The 23630-nt window shown below is 46.6% G+C and overlaps 1 protein-coding gene across 1 annotated transcript; it reads left to right on the top strand.

Annotated features, from left to right (window-relative positions):
* Nucleotides 1-9057: 9057 nt before the first annotated feature.
* Nucleotides 9058-23335, top strand: LOC149363477 (switch-associated protein 70-like). Its single transcript, XM_089573489.1, has 10 exons — nucleotides 9058-9330; nucleotides 11442-11608; nucleotides 12541-12727; nucleotides 14214-14417; nucleotides 14871-15017; nucleotides 15226-15337; nucleotides 17043-17200; nucleotides 19033-19178; nucleotides 19313-19511; nucleotides 22824-23335. Exons 1-10 carry the CDS (start codon nucleotides 9196-9198, stop codon nucleotides 22971-22973), a joined length of 1605 nt encoding a protein of 534 aa, XP_089429615.1. The 5' UTR covers nucleotides 9058-9195; the 3' UTR covers nucleotides 22974-23335.
* The last annotated feature ends 295 nt before the right edge of the window (nucleotides 23336-23630 follow it).

The raw sequence follows: 23630 nt of genomic DNA, 5'->3' as shown, positions 1-23630 counted from the left end.
ATGTTTTTCCTGATGCCGTGAGAGTCGTCCTGCTGTTCTGCTTTCTACTTTTTGTCGGTTTCTTTTTTTTTGCGCAGAGATTAGACCGATTTCACAACGCCCAGGGTGCACGTGCACAGTTTATTCGGCGGCTATGATGCTTATATAGTCCCCACCGGTTTAGCGCTGCCGTCTCAAGGGTGTGAATTGGTAACAGTGTTTTCTCCGGCTGATTTTTTTTTTTTTTTTGCGCATTCAGTGGACAACATTTTATATCTTGAAAATCGAAAATTGGTTTTTGAGGGGAGGAAGTGGCGCAGTAATTGCCTCACATCTCGGTGGACACCCGAACCACGCCGTAATAGAAGGGAGGAAGATCAGTGTAAAAGGAGAGAAAGGTGCCGTAGTGGAGGGCTCCGGAATAATTTCGACCGCCTAGGGATGAACGTGCACTGACTTCACACACCACACGGGCGCATCTGCGTTTCGCCTCCATCGAAATGCGGCTGCCGCGGCTGTATTCGAACGCGGGAACTCCGACTCAGTTGCCGAGCGCCGTACGGAGTTCTGCTGTTCGTCAATGCGAATGGAGAAGAAACGCCAGCTAGCAATCATTTTTGTTGAATTTTAATGTTCATTAAACATCTGTTGAAGTTTGCAAATGAACTGACTCTGGCAGCTTGCAAATCTCGGTTTCGAAGCCCAGTTGCATGCGCCGGTAGGGCGGCTAGCGCGGGTGGGCAAAAGAAAAAAAAACGGGGACGCACAAGTAAGAGTGCAATGCAATAGCATTATATTTTACATCTGCCGCAGCATCTGCTGCACTTCTGTATGTGTTTGCGTCAGTTTCTTTGCAACTGTCGATCCATCAACCGCCATCTAGCTGCAGTCGCAGGTGTCTGCTATGCTGTGATATATATCACATTTGTTAATTACTTTTTATTTCGATTCTCTATCTAGGTCGCTGTCTAGAAATTATATTGTTCATCACCCGGTTGTGATGATGCCACAAGGTCACGTGACATATCTCGACCAATCATTAATTTGACACCTACCACGATAGGCAGGTTGCTCGCAGTCCATCGGCTAGGTTGCCTGCCACGATGGGCAGGTTGTGACCACGTACGTCACAAGGCCGTATGGCTTCTTTCTACCGATCAGCAAATTTCGTGACACTAGGCATCGGCGGGGTTTTGCTATGACGACCATTCTAATGATATCTCATTAAAACACAAGTAGGCTGTATTCACCCACGCACGCCTCACGCTTAAATAAATGTACACCCTTAAAGGGGTAACACTTCATACCTCTCCTGGCGCAGTCGTGCAACGCTTAAGCAATGCGCCCCTGCCCTACCATAGCAGGTGCTGCCGCCGGCGGGGCTTTTGAGACCAGTTCGCTGTTCCCGAGCAACCTATCGCGACCAATCACTAATTAACTGCCACCTGCCGCGGTGGGCAGTTCACTCATAATCCGGTGGTGGGCAGGTTGTGATGACGGTGTGATGTGATAAGCAGGTTGTGCTGCGATACGCAAAAGTTACTAGAGGTAGCTAGCATAGCGCGATCCGCTTCCGCTCTCCGCCAGTGCGCACGGCCTAATTGGTCCCGACGCGGGAGGAGCGCGCAGCTGGCTGGCACCTGGCGCCATCTGGCGCCCTCAGCACGATCTACGCATGTGCAATGGGTTCCCGCGGAAGCGGTTCGCGTTATGCTAAGTCCCTCTAGTAACTTTTGTGTGTATAAAAAAGGTGCGCAATTGGTACCGTCACTTTACTATGAACAGCAGCGCCTCAAGCTACTCTCTACTTTTGGAAACATACTCATACTTATGTCCTCAGGTCAATATCAATATCATAAACTACAATCGATTGATTGGTCACAGAGACGCTCCCATTCTTATTTTATTTATATCTGCTATGGTCTTTAAGAAAAATCTGAAATACGTTTTGCATCAGCAGAACGCGATTTTGGCATGATGCTTTTCGATGCTCTTCCGTTTTGTCGCGGGCATCTGCCTGGAAGTTGCGCTAAATAATTGCGCTTTCTTTACTTTTGCTGGCTTTTATGGCTCCCTAATAGGCCTGTGTTTTACACCTGCTGCATTTACAGTTCGCTTTATTTTGTCTGGCTTTATGGCGCGCTAATGATTTCTTTAATGTTTTAGATTTGTTTCATCGTACATATTTTCCGATTTTCCAATGAAAAGCTTTTAGATCTAGGGCTCCGCGCTACTCTTGAGGAGATTGTTGAAGTAGTCAGGGTCTCGCAGCATGAAAGACTCGCGGGATGTCCTACAGTCTGGAAAATCCAGCTATAGGCTAGGCATCAACTATGAAGGGCAGCAAGGAATCAAGGTAGACCTGCCGCGAAGCGTGTGGAACCGACTCATAATCCCACCATTACCTAAGAACACGCATCACAAGGAACGCAGAGGCCGAGGCTCTTGACAGACATTTCAGAAACTCAAAAGACATGGCCTATGTCAATTGATGTTGCGGACTACGGCAAAGGCCGAATGGCCACAGCTGTATCCAGAGCAGAAACTCAAATGATAGCCAGTGGCACAGTTCCAACAGATTGCTCTGAGACTGCAGAAGAATCAGCCATATAGCACTCGCAATTGCATGTCAGCTAAAACTTACAGTCAGCGACTCTCAGGTTGCGGTGATGAACTTCGCCGCAGGGAGACTTTCTCCCGAGGCGTAGAGAATCCTGCAGACCATCAGAGGTAGCAGACACATTCAAATAATTTTGGCACCTGCCCACGCCTCCATCGCTGGGAACGAGGCGACTTACTTTACGAGCTGGTGGGCTCGCGGAGGGCTTCACGGGGCGGGACTGCTTAGTGTGCTACAGAGAGATTACACAACACTGTACACTAGGGCTGGTTAAATGTCTTCCAGCTTAAACAATAGCCAGGGCGCCACTCAGCGTCGCATGCAAACCAACTCGTTTCCAAACGTGCAGCCTTTACTACCAGGGGCAGTTTTATCTAGTGTAAGCTATGTAAATCCACAGCTGATCTCCATCACATCCTCTGCAGGAAGCGTAAAGTATTTAGAGCAGTGGGAGTGCTTACTCCGATCCGGAGATTCAAATGAAGACCGTCCGACTGACCGAAGCCACCGCTACGGTCTGAGGACTCCTGGCTGTCATCTAGGTGGGAAGACTAAAACCTTCCCTTCATGTGTTGGACATATAAAGTTTTACAATCCAAATGAGATCTCGTTTTTCTTTTCGAGGGGGACGGTTCACGCGTTCGGCTCGTTGAAGTCGCCGGTGGCTTCACTCAGCGGCCAGAGAGAGAAACACGCCAGCGTTTTTTGCCTATGGAACTCGCAATGTGTACGCAGTAAAAGCATTGCTAGGTGTATTGTTACTGTACTTTTATCTCAAAAGCGGTGCAAAATGCAGGGCAGAAAGGAAACAAAGCAATATTGCATGAAGGAGAGACAATAAAAACATTATAATTCTAATCATGCTTCATTCGACGACTGGCGAAGAACGCCGCAGAAAGCTCATGTGCCAGGAAAATAGTCCCGCACTCTGTCCAAAAATGTTTGTATAACTGCTCACATAAAAACGCTGCCACGTGCGCAGCTATGCAGACGGATGCCAGGAATCATGGAAGCAGTTTGCATGGAAAAGCAGTTTATAGCAGGCGACAGTTGGCACTCTAAGTGCCTGCGAGCAGTATTTTATACACAGAATGTTTACTAATTAATGGCAACAACTACGACAAAAACATTTAAGGGCCAAACACAGACCGACACTTTCGCGCAGTCATTTGTGCGAGACATTTTCTGGAGCACAATTAAGTTATAGTGCCCCGACCACAAAAGCAATGGGAAAGAGCGCACATATTTGTACTCTTCTTCTCATGTATTTACAGTACAGAGCGAAGAGAGGAACTTCTCCTCAAAGTATATCTTATCAGGTCGTGGCTACAGGCCAAGCGACCGTCCGGCGAAGGCTTCGAAAGCAAACTGTTTATTTTGGGCATGATTTTGGGCGACATTGAAGAGAGCCACTCGACAGCTGTGATACCGACACAGACTTGATCAGTCGCGAGGATCCGATTAGACCCCAATGCCGTTGGCCGCGCTGTGTGTAAACATGATTCGATTCTGGGCACTTTCTAGATAATAACGCACTTACAATGCCGGGAACAATCTCAATCGTGTCAGGCACACGTATAAGGTAGAGATCATCCGCGAACAATACATAATGCCGTTCAGAGAACATACGGAAGATAACTTGCTCTGAGGAAAGTGGCTGCCAATAAAAAAACTACAGAGAATGTTTACTACATTAGAATCAGTGCGAAAGCATAGATTTCTGCTACGTAGAAGATGACGCGATGAGCGGGCAGTCCGGAGCGCTCGTGCTAGGCCAGCTGCGGACAGATAACGCGACAACGGATGATTTTGTTCGGGGGTTGGTACCCATCGGATTAGGGCTTGCGCACTAAAAAGAGACTGTCATGCGTCGCCGGCGATATAGGAACAAAATTTAAGAAAAGATAAGCGAACACCGTGTAATGTGCCGCAATACTTAGGAACACGGTAAGGACGCAAAGGTCACTTCGCATTTCACTTTGCATCCACCATGCGAAAGTCGTCCATCTCCCTCGGGCATCAATTTGAGCAGTCCTTGGCTCATGGGCCGTGATTCGTCCTGCCCCGGACTGCTTCAAGTCAATCACTGAACAAAAAGTAGACAGAGAATTTTACTACATTCGAATTTATTTATTTATTTATTTATTTATTTATTTATTTATTTATTTATTTATTTATTTATTTACTTCAATACCCTCAGGGCTCGAGGACGTTATACAGAGGGGGGTGGGGGTTACAATGGGGATCTGGAGATCTTTAGCTAACCGTAGGAAACATTTGAGATTGCATGCATCGCATCTATTTTGGAAAGCTGAGCATTGACAAAGACCGGTATTTGCTTCAACCTCACTTTTTTTCTAGACGAGTGGATCATCAGTGGAAGATCCGAGAGATTAATTAAATGTCGCACAGATGTTTACAAAACCTCGTTCTTTCCACGGACGATCAATGAGTGGAACAGGCTACCAGCCGGCGTCACTGAGTGCTGCACGGAAGGTCAATTCCGTGCATTCTTATCTGATGTGCGACGTGGCACGCAGTTGTCTTGCGCGTGTCTTTTTCATTTCATATAGTGTCATTTTATTTGTGGAGTGTGGCTGCCTTCCTTCAGTGCATGCTTCTCCTCATCTATTAGTTGTGTGATTGTATTTCTGTTATCATGTGTACTTTCGGCCAAATGAGCAGAAGTTATTGTGTCCCCCCCCCCCCCCCCCCGCAATAATGCCCTCGGGCGTTGCAGGTATCTGTAATAAATAAATAAATAAAAGAAAAAAACACATAGAAAAGTACAACGTGCAGATCTGTTAACAATCACAATGGTGCAATTACAAAACATAGTACATAAGTGCTGATTTGAAAGATGATATGGATCTACAATTGAGACAATGGAGGGGGAAGATGGTTCCATTCTGTGCAAGTTTTGGGTAAAAATGCGTTTAGAAGAACATTGGTGCGGCAACAGGAAATGGCGACCTTAAACCGGTGATCAATGCGAGATGCTACATACGAAGGCTGAAAAAGAAGCTCGCTTTTCAGTGATGGGCAAAAAAGAAAATTTTATGGAACAGGGACAGACGAGAAAGTTTTCTGCGGAGAGATAAATCTGGGAACCGAAGATTTGATTTAATTAAGGATACATTAGCTGTGCGATGGTAGTTGGAGGTAATGAAGCGAACAGAACGGTTCTGCACAGATTCAGTGAGGTCAATTAACGTATGTTGAGCTGGATCCCATATTGCCGACGCGTATTCAAGTTTAGGCCGACGCGTATTCAAGTTTAGTGCGGTTTAATCAACAAACTACAAGAGCCTATCGTCTTCATAATCTTTTTTATCGGTTCACTGGAGTGAGGAAGTTTTGATAATTTTGCTCGCGATAACAGCGAGACCTAAATGGGTAAAAAGATCAAGATACGTATGTTTCCGTCGTTGTTCTTGGCCTGTATGTGTACAAAAAATGGCGCGTACCCATGGCTGGGAATTGGCCACGGCTTGGTGTCCCAGCGCTTGTTCTGATATTATCTTCAAGGTGAAGTCCACCGTGAGACATAGAAAATAAATAATGGAAATCTGGCTGATCACTTTCTTTTTATGTACGGCCTTCGTTGTTTTTCGATTATTACTTTCCACATGTTCGACAATGCTCGACCTGTCGGCCTCTTTGATGAAGCATTCATCCTGCGAATAGGACTACTAGCTGTGAACAGCCTTGCGCTATGATATGGAGCACCGAGCACGCACCGTGCAGGCCGCAGTTGGTTACGATGACAGGATAAGAAAAATGCGTAGACTTTCTGTACATACGTTATATCCCCCCACCTCCAGAGTGCTTTGATTTGTGTTCCCTCTCCCAGAATGGGAGAGAGGGCGCGCTTATCGAGACACTGTACCCAGGGCCGGATTTAGAAAAATGGGGGCCCTGGGCTAATGCGCATGTAGGGCCCCTTTTACCTCCTTTTTCCTCTACTGACTCCCCTGACACACTACTGGAATATACCCCCATGTTTCATTGTAATTCCACCAAACTAAAAAGAACGAAGAGCGATCAATGGGATTCATGCAACAGTAGCGCAATTAGCATTAGTTTTACAGCGCACTAAGCACCACACGACTCTTGATTGCAACTTTGATTGTATTCCTCAATAAACTTTCAACTTCAGCTTCAACTTCAACTTGGAACGCGCGATACGTGTCCAGCTGTGTCCGAACGCCGAACGCCACGGGAGAACCACGTGGGCCGACCGACCACTTGCGGGGCTAAAGACCCTCAATTTTAGAGGGACCTTATGCGGGGATGCATTGCAGCGCACTGCGCGCGCCACCTCCTCTCCTCTTTCAATGATTCCGTACACAAGCCGATAGACGGGTTTTTGTTCGCAGCACTGTTTTAATGCTAACGCATTAACGAAAAGCAGGCTGAACTAGCTTCTACAGTGGAGCTGGGTACTCCGGCAGCGACTAGGAAACAGAAACACTCGTTAATTAGTGCTCCGAGAGGGTATTATTAAAAGCTATTAAAATTAATTTGATTACACGATGAACGTTTACTACTGCCCTCGTGGGGCACATTTGAATAGCATAATTTAAGCCCTGGTTCAGTGCGTGCACGGCGCTGAGCCGAGTGCTCGGGTTCAAACACACCACAGGGCGGCCGCGTTTTTATGGAGGCGAAATGCAAGAAAGGCGCCAGTGTGCTGTGCGATTTGAGAGCACATCGGGTCGAAATTATTCCCAAGCCCTTCACAACGGCGCCTCTTTCTCTCCTTTCATTCACACCTTCCTCCCTCCTCTCAAGACGCGGTTCAGGTGTCTACCTAGAAGTGAGGCAGTTACAGCGCCTTTTATTTCCTCAAAAATTAAAATTTTTCACCTCGCTGTACGAAACCAACCCGAAGAAAAAAGAACGAACAAAATAAATTGACCCGGCCGCGGCGGTCGCATTTCGCTGGAGGCGAAATGCTAGAGGCCCGTGAACTATGCAATATCAGTGTATACTTTGAAGAACCCGAGGTGGTCGAAATTATCCAGAGCCTTCCACCACGGCGCCCTGCATAGCCGGACTTGATTTGGAATGTTAAACAACATAAACCTAAACATCAACCCATGAGCGAGTGTTTCGCTTTCCCAGTGGCCGCCGGAGCACGAAGTGAAACTGTGGGACTTCCACGAAGCTAACACAGTCTGTCTTGTTTTTCAACGGGGTAAAGCTAAAGAAGAAAACAAGTGCTGTAGAAAACAATTCTGACGACCAAATGTCATATATTTGCGAAACTTGAACAATCCACCGGTGTAGCTGAGAGAAGCATTCTACTGCGCGCGTTTATTTACTCAACAGTCTGTGTATGATGATTGCACAAGTAGGCGCCGCTTCAAACGCGGCTGCGCATTCTGGTTTCGTTTTGCCTACCCTGCTGTGTCACTAAAGCGCTGCATTCCTTTACATTTGTAAGCCTTGCAAAGGGCGCAATGAAAGTATTTTCACATCGAGCACCGCACTGCATTTTAGCGGATATACTTATGGTTTTAAAAATTACTGGGTTTTTAGCGTTTATGAAAGCAGCTCCAGCGGAATGTTTGGCGCCGAGGCGGGACTCTCGCCTCGCCGCTCTGTAAAAGTCGATGTTATGGGGAGGCCAGGATTCTCAAACACACTGCACCTTCAGACGCCACTGGACGGTGGGATTGACAGGAAACCACGGAAACCCTTCAGCAGTCCGTAAGCAAACGTACATCTCTTCGTTAGGAAGGGGGCCCCGCAGGGGTAGCTGGGGATTCCTGCTTTTGCAGCTCAGCAAGCTCTCCCCAACTGATTCGGCTAAACACAGTTACATCAGGTGGGGGCCCGCTCCTCGTTATCGTTTTCTTGCTTCATACGTGTCGCTCGAAGTTCCATTGCCCGTAGATCCGTATAGGTTCTAAGCGGGTTTGAATAAATGGGCCCCTTCTCCGGCTGTCGCAGGTGAGGCCCTGGGCTGCAGCGCCCTTAGTCCCCTCCTTAATCCAGTGCTGACCCTATCCGCTCCCTTTCCTTCAGAAGAAAAGAAGGATAACTGAGTAAACAAAATAGATGGACTCACACTGCTAGCCGTACGTAATTATGATTACATCATCTGGAGGACTTTTCATTAAATTACCGCTTGCTTTAGAAACATCTAACGTAATCTGCTCATTAATAAGAGCCTATCTCGCTTTTATAGTCAATCGCACTAACATTTCCGCCGCGCCGTTCGGATAAAGAAAACGGTGAGTTTGAATAACGCGCCACTCTACTACGCTTTCTGTCTCTGCCCTCTCGTGGCTGCGGTGCGAATTGCAGGCAGTCTAGTTTTTGCATCGCAACCTCTGATGAAGGTGACGGCATTTTCTTTTTGTTGAAAGAGTGCAGGCTAGAATATAACGGCGTAATGTACAAACGCAGTAAAACAACATAAAGTAGTCTCACTCACTGCATTGCCTGTATTTACGTCCCGTCCGGTCGCGCTGCAGCCCATCAGTCGCCAGAGTAACTCAACAGGTGGTGCCACAATCGTCCGACCCGTGGCCGTCCGTCTGTCGCCTGTCACCCACTCCGTGTCTGAATGCCTCTGCTTCCAGATTATGGCGAAGCCGAGTGCTGGTGACAGCAGCGGCAGCATGGGTCAGCTGGAAGCGGATGTGACTAATGCGATATGGCACGCTTTCGACACGCTCGGCGACGGCAACTCGGGCAAGGCAGCCAAGTCGCGCCTCAAGGTGGGTCTCCAAAACGCGTGCGCGACCCGCAATGTGTCATGCTTGCATGTGTGTTTGCAAAGACGAGAAAGGACGCCCACACCACGTCGTATGTCGCGTTGCTTGTGCGAAGGCGCAAGGTTTTCCTATCCAACTGGCGTCTCAGCCGCAAATGCCAAACGTCTGAGATTTCGCGCGTTGTCTAATGAACCGTGCCGGACCGTTAGGCGCGTCCGTGCATAGCGCCGCTCCGGATTTGGTCCATTGACAGCAATCAGAGAATACCCCGGCGACGACGGACGTTGGTCGTGGGTCACCGCTGTGTCCGGCTTCGGGTTGCTGATGTCACAGTGTCCAGCTTGTGGCGGCTGTGGCTAAGAGAAAGCGCGACCACTGTGTAGTTTTTGGTCCTGCTTATGCGTCGGCGACATTGAGCGAAAAAAAAAAAACGATGAAAAGATTAGAACGAGTCCGTCCGTGTATGAGATACAAATCGCGGGTGGGAGGTCGCAGCCTACGAGGTTTTTCTCGCCGCTTTCTTTGCCCCAGTTTAAACCGGCGCGATGCGTTGGTTGACGCGCCGTCACAATCTGAGTGTCGTCTCACTTTTCTTGCGCCCCATATCGCTTTCGGTGGACCCGGGGGTAGTACAGACAGGCGCTGGTTGTAGCTGGCAGGATCCCCGCATGTCGTGAACACCTGTGTATGGGGACCTTGTTGAACAACGCACTGTGTTGTTATTCTTTCTCTTTTTCCGTGGCCGAGTTGAAAGAACCCTGCTGGCTGTCGCTGCCATGCGGCAGAAACTTTATGGCAGGCGTCATGAGCGAGCATCGCACAAATAATATCCGTGTTTGGCACATTCAGTTATCCGTGCGTTTCGTCGCAACACCTGTGTCCGCGAGAAGTCTTGGGCAGCTTTTCGAACAGTGTTAAATGCCGCGCCGCTTTGGTACGTTTCTTTAAACTGGCTTGTTTGCAGCCTATTGTGTACCATTGTATACTAATTAATACAGGCTGGCAAGAGGGCTGATGTGCTTGCTTCTAAGCAGACTATTCCACGTAATTGTTTCTCACTTGTTTTGTCTCCAGCTGCGGTGACTGATTGCTCCATGCATGAATCTTACAAGCAAGTGTGTGGTCTTTTCTTTCTGTATTAAAAAAAAAAAAGGCCACAGTGAGGATATGTGTAATCACTTCGAACTGTCGTTGTCTTGCCTGTCAGAAAGGATGTCACCACCAAGGGAAGTCAAGCAAGCGTTTAGAAACTTTGTACTGGTGATTCATCATAGCTTGTGCGGTCTACCGTGTAACGTTAATGAACTGTCTTTCCTTTGACGACTTTCATGTTTTGTGTGTGCATAGGCCATACATTTGTGGGCATGTGCTGAGTTGCTGGTTTTCTTTGCCGTGCACAGCTTTTGCAGCTTTCAGAGGTAGTGAATACTGGAAAGTTCATAAAGGTTTTTGTTATACGAGGTCAAGTACTCTGTCTCGTAGTTACTGAGTGGAAATTGGCATCTGTGAAGCAGAAGCCAAATTGTCGAATCTGTTTACAGATTAGACCAATATACATAATTGGCAAGAACTTTTTCGACCCGACGCTAGGCTATCATAATTGCTGAAGTGGTAGACGTTAGCAAGTCATAGACTACTTTCACGTATGGGCAGATTTGATAGTTAAGTTTCTGATTTTCATTGGCAGTATTCCTTCCACTTCAGTGAAACAACTCGTGAAGCCTTATTTTGAATTTGAGAGCTGGGCTTGGGGTTGCACGGCTAGCACCAACAGTTAAAAATAGGAAAGAAAAAAAACCAGCCCACCTCCCTTCTGTTCTGCAATCTTTCAACACCTCCAGAATGGCAGATTTTTCATTGCTGCTAGGTATAGTGACATATTAATTTGATTTACTTCAAGCAAAACTTGTCACTAGCCCAGGTAAGGTGCCATCTAATCCCGAAGTTATTCCAATTCACATCTCTTTGTGATAGGTAAACAGCCAAGTGTCCAGTTTCTTCCGTGCTGTTTATGCATTTCTGTATCGCACCAACCCAAACCTCCACCACAGTGATATCTTTTTTGCCGTAGATTTTTAACGACTTTGATCCGTTGCATTTTTTTCTTCTACCAGGTCTTTACGTCAAGTCTAGGAACTGTCCTGGGTTACACAAGGGCTGAGGCTGCATTGGAGGAATACTGCAGCACTCAGGAGCTTCAGTTTGAGCAGTACATGACATACCTGCTTAGGGAGCTGTTTTCAGGGCTTCCCAGCACCCTTGACGTCAAGACCATCAGGAAGTGAGTCACATTTGTGTTGTTAACAGGACTAGCACTTTTGTGGCAGCATCTGTGTCTTGTCTCTTATTGACTTGTTGAACTCTGGGGAAAGTGAGGAATCCCAGTCTGCTGAGGTCGTCGGGCTCAGTTATGGGCCATAATGTTTCCTCCATGCTACTTTTATCTGTTTGTTGTCAGTAGGCAGGAATTATTTAATGCCGCTATTAAAAAGCAGCCTGCCACACTTCAGAAAGACTGGTCCAACTATAGGCTTAGTTTTCCGTTTTAACGTTGCAGTTTTAAGACTCCCATTTTGCGGAAAATCGTGTGTTGTTTCCGATGTGTGCGAAAAAGCACGTGGCCCACCATCCACATAGGTCATGTTACTTGTGTCGTCATCACAACCTGCTCACCGTGGCTGGTGGCAGTTAAATTAAGGATTGGCCATGAGAGGTTGCTCAGGAAGAGTAACCTGTTTCTCGCAAGTCTCACCAGTGGCAGCACCTACCATCGCAGGGCAGTGGCGCATCGCTCAACCACTGCACCACTGTGCCAGGAGTGGTGTGAGGACTCTCATCAATCCATGAATGTAAAGTAGAGTGACCAATTCCGCATATACGGCCATCTCATTAACACTATCATGTCATCCCCTGAAGGTGTCCGCTCAGGTTTTTCTTTTTAGTAATATCTCTGCATTACAACTCAGGAATTTGAAAATCTTTCTGATAAGAGACGCCTTTGTATAAAAAGCTTTTGTGATCAGTATTTCTTGTGAATTATTTGCAAAAGAAACTAAGCTTGCAGGTGAAAGTGAAGGTGGCAGTAAATTTGTCTGGGAAAAATAAGAGTGAAGGTGTAATTTCATAGCAACTCGTGCTTAAGATAGTCCTCATCAGAAAAAGTTGCATGCTGTGATGTTTTACTTTTTCTTTGTTTTTTTAATCATCCTTCAGGTACCGGGACCACATTGAAGATGTGTGTTGGCTAGTCTGCAAAAAGAAATACCTTGACCGGGAGTTTGTGGCGTTCCCGGAGAAATGCGTTGCGCAGTTGTTCCGGGTGTTCTGCTTTCTGGGAGAGCTGCAAATGTCGTCCAAGGACTTGCCAGAGGTTATCATGGTTGCGGAAGAAGTTGAGGAGGTGAGTTGAGCGATGCTACATAAAGGCTGGTGTTTGTCTCTCAGTGCAGCAGCTGCACACTTGTTTATAGTGCTGCTGTTGGTTATACAAGAGCTCTTTTTTGTTTGTTTGGTTTGTTAGGTTATAAATGTAAAAATAGTTTTGGATTGTCACAGTTGTAAGAAACAATTGAACAGTTAATTCGTGGTATGCTCATTCTAGTGCTCCATTAGGTAGTATTACTGTCTACTAATATTACTGGTAATACTACTGTCTGTGGTAGGATATTCAGCAAAAGCGGTTATAAAACAATGCTCTGTTTTTCTTTATCCTGTGCATGGGGCTTTCCTGGGGTCACCTATGTTGAGAAAGGGAACAAATTAAGCGTATATTCAAAATAAATTTTTCTAAACTGACACCTTTGCTCACTCATTGTGATGTGAAGTACCGCCTTTTTTCGCACTGAAGGTAGATCAATGAAATTTTGACTATGTTCTAACAGCATAAGAATGCACAATCCCTGAAAATTGAATCAGAATTAGCACAGTGGTTCAAAAGTTAACCCCTCATCCCTTAACCTACATATGACACCACTTTCTTGCACAGTAACTCAAAAATTTTATTGTGTAAAACCTTGCACCCGCTGGCATAGGTTAAAGAGTCTAAACTTTTCTTGGGCAAGGGTTGGGTTGTGTGCTTTCAGAAAGATCAGCCAGTCTTCTCTGGGCACCATTTTTGATATCAGACCACATGGACTGCATTGTAATTCAGCAAGAAAAGCAAATAATTCCTGCGCTTTGTCATATGGAAACCACCACGCGTGATGAGAAATGTGGTTGTAAAGTCGATGTCAAATGTTTGAGGCTTTACCACTCGTAACGGGCAGCAATTCGCATATCCTACGTTGTAGGTCGGCTCGGAAGTCAGTGTGGATAAAAATATTCCACCAATAAAAGGATGATGAAGGGATTAAAGGATTGTGAAGTGAAATGATACGTTTTGTGTCGAAAAATGTTAGTTTTAATTTCTGAAATTCCGGCAGGTATAGGTTAAGCAAGTTACAGCTCTTGTCAGGTACGGCACTGTGAGTAGAAGCCATTGCATTTGTAGATGAAGCTTGAAGAGGTAGTGGAGCCTCTCCGTTTGCACTAACCATGTGTGTACAGGAGCAGAGGAATATACTACAAAACATACAACTGCACTAATTAATCCAACAATCTTGTTGTCTATGATCCTTGCTTCCACACTTTGTTGACTCTCTGTTGAGACAGATTGTGACTGGTGCTCGGCAGCCATCAAGCTGGGGTGCACACCGAATTTCAAAAAGTGAATTCGATGTACATTTCTTTTTTATTTTTATTTTTGGAGCTTAAACCAGAAACTTTATCCCCCCTTAGTTATGCAGTGATAGTGCTCTGCAGAGTCTAGCACTGGCGCTCTGCAAATCATTACCTGTTGCGACTGAAAGCCAAGTAAGCATGACTTTTCATTCTTTTTGGTGACACAGGTGACGAGCACTTTTGTGAAGGCCCTGGGGAAGGAGTGGGACTCGGAAGATTTCCGGCAGCTAGCGGCACTGCTTCCCGTGTTCCACTTCCAGTCTTTCCTGGCCTTTCTCGAAACGCGCTACACCTCGGGGTCTGAGCCATGCGGTCTTGTCGAGGCCTCTGCAGAGGTGTACGACATCTACGTCGGAGACGTCATCAAAAAGGTGACTAGCCATCTGATTCAAGTTTTCCTGCAGCACGGAAGTTGATGGAAGTCGATTGCAAACGTGCTTTATGGGTTGATTACTCATGTCTAGTTTGAAATATCAACGCATTACTGCTTTTCTAGTGTATGTTATGCAGTACTGTCGGCCGCAAAAGTTAGGTAAATGTACAGGGCATGGCAAAGCGAAGTAAAGTGGCATTGCTACACCATCTGCTATCCCAAAGCATTGTGTTAAGGTTCATGGCACTGCTGCATCACAGATTGACCAAACTTTTGCAGCTGACAGTAGAAATGATTTGCTGACTGATGTTTGGAGTTAACTTTAAATTTTTTTTGTTCAGCGGGGACTGTGAGTAAGAGAGTTGACTTATATTTGGGATTGACTTATACGCTGTAACATACGGTGCATGTACACATTTTTTATCATCTCCTTTCTGCGTCAAATATGCAGGGTTTGCTGAAGAAAAAAATGTCCACCCTGGGCCTCTGGTGGGAGATGTACTTTGTGCTGCGGCCACACAGCTTCACCTACTTTGGCACCAAGGAAGGGAGTCGCAAGAGTGGCGAGATCTGCATTACGTCGCGCACACGCACAGAGGTACTGCTCGAGCCGTCCCGATCTTTGAGAATTCATGTGGAACAGTCAAGTTTAGGTGGAGCCGTAGTCCTGAGCACAGTGGGAGGGTGTTGCATCACTTGTTCCGATAATGAAGGGTGGGAAATGCAAAAACTTGTTGCAGACACAGTAGCCACACTCTGATTACTAGGTTGCCTTAGGTGCATTCACTGCCGTATTTCCTGTGCAGCCGGTCGGTGATGCCTCCACGCGGAAAGGGCACCGCTTTTTGGTCACCACGGACGAGAAGGTTGTTGAACTGGCTGCCTCCGATTACAAGTCCAAGCTGCAGTGGATGTCAGGTTGGCGTTCACTTCCTGTTTCTTGCTTTCCTGAACTTTGAATGCCTGACAATTGCTTATCAATTTTTCTTTCTTCTTTTTTTTTGCCATCGCTGTACCAGGCCCCATTGACCTCTGACATCAGTTTGATTTTAAAGCGACAGTCAGATAAATTGAGATCATCACATTCTGATAGCAAAGCTGGAAAAGGCCAAAGAATGAAATACAGGTATTGTGGCCGTCGCAATGGCTCAGTGGTTATGGTGCTCGGCTGCTAACCCAAAAGACATGGATTCGATCCCAGCCACAGTGGTCGCATTTTGATCGAGGCGGAATGCTAGAGGCAAATATGCTGTTTGATGTCAGTGCACATTAATTAACCCTAGGGGGTCTATTTTATTCGGAGCCCTCCATTATGGCATTCCTCATGGCCTGAGTCACTTTGGGACATTAAACCCGTTAACACCCAACCAAACCAAACCAAAATACAGGTATTGCTGCTACCAGCCACTTCAACAAGTAAAATGGGATGAAGCCAATGCTTATTTTAAACGTGGATCTCTGAGGCTATGCTGCACTGCCATTCACTTACAAACAGTAACCAGAGTTCTTTTCAGCCTTAACGTCATCGGTTTTAAGGAAGCGGAAGGGGAAAAAATGTTCCATTTCTAAATGCAATTTTCTCAACAGTAAACCTTTTTGCTGCTTAAATGTGCACTAAAGAGGAATCTGAACTCGTCTCTTTACCGCAGAAACTCGATTTACATGTTCAAAGTATTCTTAGAAACTTCAAATTGTTGTTGTGTGCAGCAGATTTTCCTAATTTAAATTGGATTAAACGACCGGGATTAAGGTGCCTTTTTTTTGAACTCACCGCTGATTGTAGGACAAGTCAACCAACCATTCAGCCTGTTCCGTGGCGGCTTGCCGCTCTGCCATTGGCGGAGTGATATGTAGCGATTGGCGAAAGCTAAGAGTGCACATGTATTTTTCATTTCCGTGGGCCTAATTTGCAAATAGCATTGCATTTCCTTTTTTTGGGGGGGCTCAACTGGGTCTACTCAATTTTTGTGCTCTGACACTAAACCATGGACTTATTGGATGCTGATGCCTGCAATCCCAAATGTTGCGTGTATTCCCGCATTATTGTGTCTGATTGTAGCATGTATCCTTCACTGACACATGGCTCTTCAATGTGGAATATTAATTGTAATACAATGTGTGTGTGTGTGTGTGTGTGTGTGTGTGCGTGCGTGCGTGTGTGCGTGCGTGCGTGCGTGTGTAAGCCGCCGCGGTGGATCAGTAGTTACGGTGCTCTGCTGCTGGCCCAAAAGACGCGGGTTCGATCCCGGCCGCGGCAGCCGAATCTCGATGAAGGTGAAGTTCTAGAGGCCCGTGTACTGTGCGATGTCAGTGCACGTTAAAGAACCCCAGGTGGTCGAAATTTCCGGAGCCCTCCACTGCGGCGTCCCTTATAGCCTGAGCTGCTTTGGGACGTTAAACTCCAATAAACAAACAATATATATATATATATATTGTAATACAATAGTTGTGCAGTTGAAACTCATCATGACGAAGTTGAAAGGGCCCGGAGATAAATCCGTTATAGAGCGTGTTGACTGAGCTTCCAAAAAGAATCATCACTCCTTCATTACATCCATTGTTTCTTTATAAACCGTTTCGTTGTATCGAGGTTCGACTGTAGTAACAATAGCATTGCGTGCAGCCATCCAGACGGCGGCACAACACTCGTACACAGCCCGGTCGTACCAGCGGCACCTGGCGACCAGGCGCCGCAACGAGCGCCAGGTGAGCCAGGCCAGGAGGCAGGATGATGAGCGGCAGAGGCTGCTGCACCTGGCACAGCTCGAGAAGGAGAAAGAGGTGAGTGATGTGTACGCCGTGCAATGTATGTGTGCTGTGGGGAGCCAAAGTTATAGACGGCCAGTTTGTTTGATGCAGCGGAGTATGCGTTATCACTAGTGTTCTCCATGGACAGAGCAGCCACTGACAGGTTTAGACCTTGCGAGCAAGTGGCATGATCCAATCTGTCAATCGCCACGTGACATGCTGTACCTTCTCTGCTCTTCGGTCACCCGTCACCTCCCACCCTTCCGTCTTCTTCCCTTTCCCTCCTCTCCCCTGGAAGTGAAGGTTTTCTCTCTCCACTTTGCCACATTCAAACCGAAGCTTCAGACAGACGGACAGGTTGTTTCCCGAGCAATGGCTTCCGTAAAAAAGGTTTTGCTCTAAAAGGATTAGCGACATGGGGAACATTACAAGGTGTAGAGCACATCTGGCCAGCTTTGGTTGGACTGTGGCCTGCTTGTTCGGACGGTCAGTTTTGCGAGTGTTTTGGCCAGTCCCAATTTCTCGGTTTCAACTTAGATCCCTATGAGCTGAGGAAACGAAACCTTTGTTGGTCTTCGAAGTCTGTACCTCTTTAACCCCTAGTAGACTTCGACGAGTCACCCAACTGTCATTTCTGGCTTATGACTTGCCTAGCTTGTCGTGTGTTCACTGGCACTCTGTCTGGTTTAAGGTGATTGGGGCTCGTCTAGAGCATTTTGTGGTTTGCTGACAGATGGCAGCACAGGTACTAAATGACAAATTTGGTACCGTATAAAAAAAAAAGTCTGTTAGGGGATTAAGTTGCTATCCATGTGGCCTGGGGGACATGAATCATGTAGGTTGGGGATGGGGACACTTTCAAGAATGTGCTGTCTGCGGTAATGCCCTGGAGCATTGTGCAGGCTTTTGCTCAGTGCAGGCTTTTGCTGGCCACGGTTTTTGCACACCATGTGTCATAACTGTTCACAGACAACTTTCCACACTTGACTGAACTGTTAAAAGTTTGTGCTGTGCGCTGTCTTCTTATTGTTTAGCTGTGTGAGTGTGTACACAGCACGCATTTAATCCCTTCAGGTGCTTCTCGTACATTTGTACGTGTATCCGAAATATTGTAAAATCCCCATATATTAGGCACAATGTGCTGAAATGGGGCCGTTGTAATAAAGAACCGAAGTATGCAAAATCCCGATAAGTACCGTTTTAAACCAGATGTGCAAAATGAACACAAATCTTTTTTAGCACCTCCTTGTTGTAAGGGTAGCTGCAGTATGGCTTTGGTCAGTGTGCATTTTCTTTTTGTTTATTTTGCAAGAATGAGTGCTTTAAAATGCTTAAAACATGCCGATTTATTGGTGCATTGAGTTATTTATTTATTTGTACCTCACAGGCCCTGAAGAGCATTGGGTGAGGGGGGCATATCGAAAAAGGAATATGCAGAAGGAAAAAAACCATAATATCAGTAAACGAACGCGGTACAAGGCAAATACACGAAAGGAAAACGAAATTGATACAAAACGCAGTTAAAATAACATCAGACATGAAAATAGAAAAAAATGACAGAAAAGAGTCAGACCAGTATAACTAGAGGCCCTGAAACTACTGTTGGATCATGCTGTGGGGATACTAGGTCTCGGCAGAAGCTTGCTAACTAGGCATCTGGGAAGTTGGAAATTTTTTTCTGTGAAATCTTGCCACGCTCCTGAATAAAAACAGTACGTTTTAACATTTTTGCCTCTTTTGGACGATAATTAGTGCCTTACGGGACTGCTTGGGCATTTCGTTCCCAGATTTGGACGCACATACGTACTAATCATGAGCATGTTTTACGAGGTACCTGCAAGCATACGCTGTTAACACATCCGCAGGCCCGCCGCCAAGCAGAGGAACAGCTGAAGAGTGAACATCAGAAGCGGCAGGAGCTGGAAGCAGCTCAGCAGGAACTAGAGCGCAAACTTGAAGAAGAGCGCCAGGCCAAGAGGGACGAGGAGATTGTGCGCACTCTTCAGTCAAGGTGACCACCATTAACTGACCACTCTCATCACTCCCAATTGCTGCTGCTTCATCCTACCATTGTGCATCTTCTCTGGAGTGCTTTTGTCGTGAGAGTGCCAACCGAGTTGCAGTGAGTTTGTTGTTTGCTCCCAGGATCCTGGCTGAGGAGTGGGAGAAGCGGGAGCAGCTGGAGCAAGAGAAAGCGGAGCAGCAGAAGCAGCTGGAAGAAGAGAGCCGGCGCAGGGAGCACCTGGAGCAGCTGCGTCGGCAGAAAGACCGCGAGATTAACTCCATCGCCCAGAAGCTTTCTTCGCTCAAGACGGAGAAGGTCCTGCTCAACTCTCAGCTTGAGGTGGGGTTTTACTCTCTCTTTTTCTACCTCTTCAACTTTCGTGTTGTACCTCCTTTGTTTCAGAGCTTGCTTTCCATGCTTCTTCTGGCACCCATTCTCTGAGAGAGTGGCAACATTGGCTGTGTGACGCCCCGTTTCGCAGTTACCCTAGTCTCCAAATGCTATTCTGGATACATGTTTCGAGCTTTTCTTCGTTGTTTTTGCTCATGAGACTCCCATCTTTTGTTTCTCTGATGCCCCCCTTTTTCTGCCAGTTGTGCTTCATGAAACGCAGCTGAAAGAGGCAGTGTATACTCCGTTTCATACATAGCAGTCAACGCTGCCAAACGTACGAAAGTAGTCCACTGCAAAAAAACAAGCGAAATGCATCCGCCCGCCTCGCGTCGTGGCTGAGTGGTACGAAGCATGCGCCTGACTGTTCATTTTATAAGGGGTCAAGGTTCGACTCCCTTCTTGGCTGGTTTTTTTTTTTTTCATTTCCTTAAAAGATTCATTAGTTAGAAACTCGCAACTGTCAAACTCTAATACTACCTACTTTGAAAAACACAGCGCTGTATACTTGTTTCGAAGGGAAAAGGCAGTGTAGTGTACGGCATACATACGATGTAACTTGAGTCGGATGGCGTTGAGTGCAAAGCTGTCATATTTAACACTGCGAGAGCTAGATATTGTCACCTTGCTAGGTCGTTTTTGCCGTGATCTTAGTAGAGAGACCTTCTTTCTTGAACTTCGCAACTGTAAGAGGGCTCACCCCGGTCATCTCTCCCACAGTTTCGAGAACTTCACGCACAGTCTTCTCCGGGGAGCGCTTCCTTACGCTAGAGTAAACGTTGACAGTCACCTGCTTGCAGTCTTTCGAAATTTTCAGAGACTTCAGCTTGGAGAATAGGCGAGCAGGAGATGTTCTTGAAGCCGCAGTGGGCGAAGAAAACAAGCGAGTAGGAGATAGCGGTGCCATTTTCGCAGACTCAGAAACCGAAAGACGAAAGCAGACGACATCACCGGCTAGCCTAGGAGCGAAAACCTGATACAGGAGGAGCTGGAAAAAAAACCAGAAAACTGAGGCACCTTGTTTTGAAGAACATAAAAGAAAAATCAATCTTTTTGCAAAATAAAACACTTTTATTGTTATACTACAATATCGACCAACGTTAACTTTAATTTTACGTTCATTAATCTTTTCACTTTCGACGCACTACATTAGAATGCGGACGAGGAGCGCGAACAGGCGCCGCAGCCTTCGCTGCGTTGACTGCTATGTATGAAACAGAGTATAGGGCTGATGTAGTATAGTAACCTGGCTCCCCCGTTTTATTGCTCATTGGGCATATTCTCGGCATCCACATTTGTAGTGGTACGCACGTGCAGTCAGCTTATGGTAAGGCATGGCATAAGCCAGGCCATGCCACAGCATGCAGTTCAAATGACGTGGCGCCTCGCAAAGCAATAGGATCGGCAAAATAGAACTCACTGAGATGAGCACATTGTTGCTAACTGGGTTCCTATCTATCCAGCACCCCCATGCTGAAATGGAAGTGTTTGAAAGGTAATCTTTCCAACTTGTCTCCCAAGTTTCCGTTTATTTTTATTTGTTTCTTTATATCGAGCCTCCCTCCTCTGCATGAAATATCTGGAACCCGGAGAGATGCGTAGAACTAGGCATAACATTTTACAGTAATTGTGACAAAGGGTTTGTATTTACCGCACGAATGAGAGCTGTTTCTGAAGGAAATGGATGTCTAGGTCTTGGCTGAGGCTGCACAATTCAGCAGGAGCATGATTTACTGTAAAAAATGTCCTACCTGTACAACAGCAGCTATTGGTTGTTTTCTTCTTGTCTACTGTGGAGTTCTTGCTAAGGCAGGTTCTGCGAGAGGGAGGCACTGTGCAATAAGAGATGTGTGCCAGGCTTTATGGCGTCTGAAATCTGGAAAAGCTTAAGAAAGAAGCTGAACTACAGTCTAGCCCGGTTATAACGAAGTCGGCGGGAATCGGAAATCACTTCGCTATATCCGCTATTTCATAATATGCGGACTACGAAAAAAAAATGCAAACATCGGCATACCGATTTATTGCCACTGAAAGAAGTCGTCCAGCGTACCCTGAACACTTTTCGCGAGTGCGGACTTCAGGATTGCGGCTTCCATACCATCCAATTGCGAACCAAAGATCTGGTCGAACTCCGGACTCCCGAGGTACATCCGTAGCGTGTCAACAGCTGCGATGGCCGCGGCGGAGGTGACCGGCTTAGGGGCACAACTAGCATCGTCGCATTCGCTGTCGGAGGCGCTCTCCGCCAAGGTCTCTTCCATGACACTCAGTCGCCAAGTCCGCATTGGCAACAAGGTCTTCATCGGCGGAAACGAAGTCCATGTGGCTTAGACCCGCAGGCACAAGGTTCAAGTCGCTAGCGGAATCCCAAAGCTGCTCCAAGCAGGCCGTCGCGGCGGCAGCATCAGCGGTTGCAGCGACGTCAATCGCGGTAGCTTCGTTCCCAGCAGGCGCCGCCTCCGCGCTGCTGCTTCGGGAGAAGCCGGCTTTCTCGAAGCAATGGGCCATGGTCAGGTGCTTCACATCCCTCCAGGCTCCGCTTGCGAAGAAAATCGCCTTTACCAAAGGCACCTTCATGCCGACCACGTTGTCGGCAGTGTGAACATCAATCAGGAGGCGCTCGATCACGCGGCGCCGGTAGTGGACCTTAAAGTTGGCAATAACCCCCTGGTCCATAGGCTGCAGCTTGGCGGTAGTGTTTGGGGGCAGCGTGCGCGGCGTGCTCTACCGCTCTACGCCGTGACGCCGTTCAAGGATGGCGCAACACGAGACCGGCGTGCCATGCGATGCAGTGAAGCAACCTTTCGCTCCGCAGGACAGCAGACGACGCCACGAAAGGGCGTCGTCAGCCGAATTTTGCGCTTATTTTCGCTGAAAAAATCGCCTCAAGGACGCAAAAATGTGTTGATTGGCAGATTATTTTTCGGTTGGCACTAAATCTCTTCGTTATATCCACTGACGCGCTCTTATTTACTTCGTTAAAACCGGACCCATAATGTATTGAAAATGCAAAAATGGGAATGGGAAATTGAAATCCCTTCGTTATAACCGCTATTTCATTATAAGTGGCTTCGTTATAAACGGGCTAGACTGTATTAGTGCTGCCATGTCTGGTTAACGAAATTTAGTGCTCTCAAATTACTGAGCTGGCGAAAAAAGAACCATTTACAGTATTACATAAGCAATGAGCGGAATGCTCTGTGACCATTTTTTTTTTCATTTTCATCGTTGTTGTTGCTGATTTAGCCTGTGTTGGTGCAGGAAACACAGAAGAAGCTTTCAGAGGCGGAGTTTGCAAGCAAGACTTTGGAGCGTCGGCTTCGCAAGAGCAAGAGGAAGGAACCGGCTCTAAAGCGGGCAGTGTCGGTAGATCTGACGGACTTCGTAATGACGCCAACCAGCAAGGTATAATCTGGACGCACGCACTGCGGAAGAGGTGACCCTATGAAGAGTTACCGCCTGCATTACTTTTGTTTGCTTCCAAGGCCTTCCTTTCCGACGTGCTCATACTTTTGAGTGATCAGCGAGTTATCTTGAGTCGTATAGTACATCTCGAGCTATCTCGAGTGATGTCGTGCCATCGTGAACTGTTCCTGCGGCTTACCTTCTCTGCCAGACTTGTATATTTACACTTGGAAAGAGGAGTGGATGATACATGGTATCTTAGTCATGGTAATACTATATATATATACCCCTGCCCACCGTGCTCAAGGGGGGACATGGGTCTTAGAGAAATTTTTTTTATTTACAGACCAAATGCAATGAAACTGCAGACTTATTCAGTTTTTTCTGCTGATTTCAAATATGTAATTTGTTTATTTCTAGGCCAATTAGTTCCTGAGATATTAATATATATCATGCCATTGTCTGCTGAAACAATAGAAAAAAAATGGGCCACCAGAAATTTAATTTTAACATATGGGTAGCCACTACAATGTGTGAGGAATGCAACGCTGGAAGCAGTTTTCAGTTTTTTTGTCTGTGTGGACAAATGGGCTTAGTAGTTAGTTTTCCAGTGAGTTAACCAGAGATACAGTGCCAGAAAACACACGACACACATGAAACTAA

The sequence above is a fragment of the Amblyomma mixtum genome, chromosome 2 (assembly GCF_055824585.1).
Source record: "Amblyomma mixtum isolate Tamu chromosome 2, ASM5582458v1, whole genome shotgun sequence".
In the NCBI taxonomy this organism is placed as follows: Eukaryota; Metazoa; Arthropoda; class Arachnida; order Ixodida; family Ixodidae; genus Amblyomma; species Amblyomma mixtum.
Note: the sequence above shows the minus strand (reverse complement) of the source record. Positions and strands in the feature narration are given on the sequence as shown.